Below are 6,188 nucleotides of genomic sequence, written 5' to 3' on the forward strand. Positions count from 1 at the left end.
CACACACACACACCCATTGGAGGACTGGCTGGAAGAGTAATTTAGATGTTGAAGCTTCTTAACTTCATTAAGAGATTTTGAAACTGAAAATGTTAACGTCCCGAAATGTCTTTCTGCAGCAAGTTCACTTTAATTGGAATAAAGTGTAACCAAAGACTCCCTAGAAGAAATATAATTTGTAAAAAATGTAGAATAATTTGTAAAATGATGAGCAGGAACATAAAGTATTTTCAGTAATGTGTCTAAAACATGTAAAACCAAAAGCTGTGGTTCTTTGACAGCGCCACACTGACTCATCAGTGTGAACGAAGAGGAGATAAAACGCTGCTGTAAATACACAACACTCAGAAATACACTTCATGCATGTGATAAAACACTGTGACTGTATCTCCTATGTGTACAGTTTAAACTACTCACGACTACATGTCAGTACACACAGTGTCAACTGTAGGGAAACTCCTCTGACTTCTGACAACGAGTCAACAGTTGCAATGCCACCCAATGTTTCAGGTCTGGATCTGTGTTTATTCAAAGCCAGAAACCCTCATGAACCGGTTCCTATGTTATCGTACGAAAACTTGCAGAACAATTTGTATGATATCCTACAAAATTCATTCATAATATCACATGACAGTTTAGTTTAGCTGTCTTTACACTCAAATTCAGCCGAGAAAAGGAGACTGTGAGCTGGGTACAGAGCACTGTGAGGGGACATCCTTTCAGATGCCATTATAGTTGAGTTTAGCCGACAAAAGACACCAAAAACACTCATGAACACCTGTTTTCTGGGTGAAAGTCTTGTGATTTCTCCTTAAAAGGGATGGTTTCGGAGTAATTTCACCCCAGGGTCCTTTGCACCATGACCTCGAGCCAAACAACCCCCCCAGAAGCTTTTTTCCCTTTGGTTGAACATTGGGCGAGTTAGCGCTATCAGCTGAATAGCTTAGTGCAAGCGCTAATGGAACCAACTGTGTATCTCGTAAATTACCCCACAAATAATGCCCGGAATGGTACCAAACTTCTACACTATTACAAATATGTTCTTTACTCATAAAACGAGGCATTAGAAAGTTTATAAGTACCACCAGGAGTTTATTTAAATAGCACTTGCCTGATGGCTTCTACTATCTGCTGCTAGCGCTTCTAGCTAGCTAGCTCTCTGATTCTCCTCCATTAGTTGTAGCTCCTCGTCTGTGTAGTCAGGCTCGAATAGGTACGGGCAACCTTCGAAATTGAGCCACTCATCGTTGCGTTCGAAGCTAACCTCAAACTCTGCCATTTCGTTGATCTCTTCTTCTGTTCTCTCGCTTCTTGCTCCTTCTTCACTACTTTACCGGTAGGCTCTTCTGGAAGAGACTACCGGTGAAGTAGTTGTTCAGTTCTTGCATTCATCCTTTTTAATAAATTGCCTTAAATCAGCTACATTTTGAATGAAGTTCGGTTTGAGGATTTGAATAAAAACAGGATCCTTTAATCTCAACTCCAACACAGAACTATGACATATTCTAGCACCAAAAGACATAAAAACTAAATCGGTTAATGCAGATCTCAGATAAGAATATTACAACCAAAGTGCAGACCTTCAGCATTTATAAAAGATTCCTCGTCTAGTCCAGAAACTGTTCCTTTAAAATCTGTGTTTCTTTACGCTCTGCGTCTCTGGGAATGTGGACGAAGTTGCTCTTATGTTAAAATCCTCCTCTGTCTTTCTGTCAGAGGCTGTCTGTGTATAAACTGGCAGCTGAGGCTCATCTTCGAAATAAACTCATGCAATCTGTAATGTTTTGCTGTCGACCAATAACAGCGTTGGTGTTTTAGAATTACAGATGAGATGTTGTACAAAAGGCTACATTATATTACACAAATATGATAGTTATTGTGCACTAGGCAAGGTTGTTTTCATCATATTAAGTAATTAATGGCATAAAAAGGTTTGACAATTACTTAATTTGTTGCCTCAAATTACTAATATATATATATATATATATATATATATATATATATATATATATATATATATATATATATATATATATATATATATTCTTAGAAATGTGGGAACTGTGGGAACATAGGGCTGTGGGACCATAGGCACACTCCCGCCAATTGCCAGAACTCTGTCCCAAGATGGTGGCAGCAGAGGCTTAGTTTAGCTAGTAATGTCGCTAGTTTTCTAGCTAATGTCGGGTGCTACCTGTGATCACAGAGCCACATTTTGTTCCCACATCTGAGCAGAGTTTATACCCTTGATTTTTTTCCCCAGTTTTTGGCAAGCTAGCTTTGCAACCAGCACGCCAAACTACCAAGCTAGTTTTCAAGCTTTTAGTTTCTGTAACCTACGGACTCCATTTCAGTGGCACACTGCAGAGATGGCACTAAGTCACACGTGTGCAATTCACAAGAGAGTCTCAAGTCTTAACCTTCAAGTCGCAAGCAAGCAAGTCGAGTCAAGTCTCTGCTATTAGTCAAGCAAGTCCAACACATCTCAGTCCCATCACGTAAAATATGGATGCTTGGTCAGGTGCCTTTGGCGTTTGTTATTGACGCTAAAAGTCTCCTTTAACCTCAGATCTAAACTCGCTTTATCTAAACGCGCTGGGTCGGGACTATTGGTGTCACGCAGTTAGGTTTAGGAAAAGATGGTGGGTGGGCTTATAAAAGGTACGTTTATGTGACACGCTGGACAAGAATGGGACGGTTGGGTTTAGATAAAGAAGAACGGGACAGTTGGGTTTAGGGATAAAAACACTTGTTAAACAGAGATCACTTTTGGCTCAAAACTCAAATACTTAAAAACCAAAACGTCGCGGTGGAGATGTAGCCTGAGAATAATATATGCACATTATTATTTCACTATTATTCCAAATATGACAGTATTCTGAGTTTGATACAGGTCATGTAAACAGCAAACAGCAAAGTTATTGTCATAAAGAGATGATAATTTATGGCAAAAATTAACTGACTAACATATATTTTGCAGTTGGTGTTGTTGCTCATTTGCTGAAATACAAACTGAGCTTCAGGCTTTACAGTTTATCTTCAGGTTAACACTTGTTGCCACAGTGCAGACTTCTCTGACTTCTATCTACTCCTGTGAAATTTCCAGTTACACACCAACGCTGCACGGTGGTTTCAGAGCACCCTCGTTTGATTCTGTGCGCTCGTTAGCTTTGGAGAGCTTCACGTCAACGTGAATGTTGTCTGAAACCGACGTTACTGAAGGATTTCACCCAAAAGAAAAGACAGTTAAAGCCAGTTTAGCCTCCCAGGAGATTTGTGGTTTCGATAAACATATTACGTGGTTACAGCTTCTCAACCCTCATGTTGTCTTCTGGTCTAATTTGACCCCGTTTAAAAGAAATACAATTATATCAAAGTATGGGATGTCAAAATAAGCCTGGGAAATGTTAAAAAAAATAAAATAAAAAATAAAAACTTTAGGAAAAGCAACGAAAAAAGATGAAAAAAAGCCACAAAAACATCGGAAAAAGCACCAAAAACATTGAAAAAGTGACAAAAACGTAAGAAAAAGTGACAAAAATGTTGAAGAAAGTGACAAAAACATTATAAACAAAAAACTTTAAAAAGCGACTAAAACTTTGAGATAGGGACAACAAAAGTGTTTTTCTTCATGTTTGATGGGGAGACAACACGAGGGTTAAAGAGACTGCCTGTCAGGAGCGCTTCAGTATTCATTTTCTTTATATTTTCTAACAATGCGACCAACACTGAGGTCATAATCACTTGATAGCTGCACATTATTTTCTACTAAAGTTATTACAATAAATCAACTGACACTGGACTGAGTCTACTGCTACTTACTATACATATACAGTCACATCTGCACAGAAATTTACCAACTTCTGTTAAAAACTTGTTGTGTTTTGTTCAACTCCGAAGCTTATCCACACTGAGAAATTGTCTACTTTTTAAACCTAAACAAATAAACTCCTATTTTAAATCTATGAATTATTTAATGTTCTTGCGTTTTAAGTACAAAAAAGTACGTTTTAGTTGCTGAACATTAACCGTGTGAACTCTGTAAGTGATAAGTGCTCGGTCAGCAGGATGGAAATGTGATTCCAACTGGACCAAACGTGAGGCGATGCAGGTCTTCCTCCCACCCGGTGTGCCGGCTGTAAACGTTAAAACCTCCCAGTCTCCCAGTCGTTCTGCCGCCCGTCAGCCGGCCGCTGGCACCAAAGTGGCCGCCGAGTTGCCGCGGGGGAGCAGGTTAAAGGCAGGAACGCTGGCAGGTCGGTCAGTGTCCTCCACCTCTGGGGGAAGGACTCTCTGAACGTCCGTCCTTAGAGCCAGCAGCAGACTTTTTCTGCTTCTGCTTGGACTTCCTCAGCATCCTGACCTACAGACACAGCAGGGAAACCATAGACAGTATATAAGAATGGACCAACAGACCCCGTTGCTCTGGACGGAGACCAGTGAAGGATATATTAGAAGCACTTTTCCGTTACTGAGCAGCCTCCAACTGACAGAGACAACGTAGATGTGACATGAGCAACCTGTCTGAAAGTGTGAAGTCTTCTGGTAGCTGTGAGAGAGAAATCTCAATCATTCCCAATCTCACAGAGACGGAGAGTGTAGGTATATGTAAGGAGATAACATAGACACAGGCTAATTACTGATCACTAACATGCTAGTTAACATTAGTAATTACTGATCACTAACATGCTAGTTAACATTAGTAATTAAACCTAAACAGATAATGGAAGTCCAAACTGCCTGTGAGCTTCTCCTGTACTATACGGTAATTCCTCTACTGTGTGACAGTAAGTCTCGTGGTTATGACCCAATCGTTAGCCTATTTTTATAAAAGCGTTCTGCTACGGAGCCATAACGTGAGCTACAAGGTAATGGAGCCTTTTATACATTGTCGTGTTTCTTTAGAAATAAACAACGAACAAATAGAGTCTTTAAACGCTTCAGATGTAAAGTTATTCGCTGTCAAATGACGTAAAAATGAATGGGAGTCAATGGGATGCTAACGGGAGGTGATCTCTTTGTAGCATCAAAATGGCGCCATCGGAGGTTTGAGTTCTGAAGTGAAGCTTACCCCCCCTTTGCGAGAAACACAGAACAGATAAACTACAGGCAGGGTAGTCAAAATGACCAATGCTACTTCTAGTGATGCACCGATGTGAGAATTGTGGCCGATAGCCTACAACCGATATTAAAATTGCTGTTATGGCCGATACCGATATCTACTGTATAGAAAACACATTTTTATGATAATCAAATAAAGAACTATTTTCCAAAACACTTTTTTTTTTTTTTTTACTTTTGTGATTTATTTTCCAAAATGACTGATATTGGGCACCTTTGTGTGCAAAATATGACCGTCACCAGATTTTCAAAAGAAAAAAAATTATATTTATATAATTATATATAATTTGACATCGAACCGATATGTCATAAAAAATGACCATATCGGCCGATATTATATCGGTGGCCAATATATCGTGCACCACTAGCTACTTCACCAATAGACCATTATATACCTAAATTAGTATTTTAAACTAAGTAAAGCGCAGTAACGTGAACACATGGTGCCATAGAAAGATAAAATCCAAGCAGAGTTGCAGAGTTTAGCCGCCAATAGGTGACTGTGAGCCGGCTACAGGCACCGCCAGATGACGCTACTTTCAGGTGCCATGGTGGTGGAGTTTAGCCAGAAAAAGTGAGCGTCACGTGGCGCTGACATTTAAGTTAAGACACCAAAAAGACTTGTTAAGTTTAGGAAAATGATGGTGATTTGGATTAAAACATTCCCGAGGAATGAACGAGCGTTTCCTGGGTGAAAGGGTTTTGTTTTCACCGTGAAGTGAACTCCGCTACGTGGCTTGAACGCACTGTGTTATATGTTGACAACACATTGTGCTCTATTATATGAGATTATTTTCCTTTGGATATTGAAGTGGCCGAGTGGTACTACTGTTAATCCACGGTGGTATTGGAAGGGGGATTTGAATCTGGCATGTTTGGTTTTGTTGTACATGATCAAAAAAACATCCCCCCCCCCTGTGCATTCTTCACAAATCGCGCCCCGACTACAGGTATACACTCATATAACTAAATAATATATATGCTCTGTTACAAACGGAGAGCCTACGAGCCAGATGCCCTCCACATCAACTCTCTGTCGAATAAAGCCGCCAGTATTGTAGCGTAGT

At 39.9% G+C, this 6,188-nt stretch overlaps 1 protein-coding gene across 1 annotated transcript in view; it reads right to left on the reverse strand.

Annotated features, from left to right (window-relative positions):
* Window positions 1-3,575: 3,575 nt before the first annotated feature.
* dgkq (diacylglycerol kinase theta) overlaps window positions 3,576-6,188 on the reverse strand; it is a gene marked incomplete at its 5' end in the record, with an annotated part of 20,011 nt that continues 17,398 nt past the window's right edge. The window contains one exon of the mRNA XM_028590167.1: window positions 3,576-4,363. Coding sequence (XP_028445968.1) covers window positions 4,262-4,363 — 102 coding nt within the window. The remainder of the gene's footprint in view (window positions 4,364-6,188) is intronic.

The sequence above is a fragment of the Perca flavescens genome, chromosome 10 (assembly GCF_004354835.1).
Source record: "Perca flavescens isolate YP-PL-M2 chromosome 10, PFLA_1.0, whole genome shotgun sequence".
NCBI classification, from domain to species: Eukaryota; Metazoa; Chordata; class Actinopteri; order Perciformes; family Percidae; genus Perca; species Perca flavescens.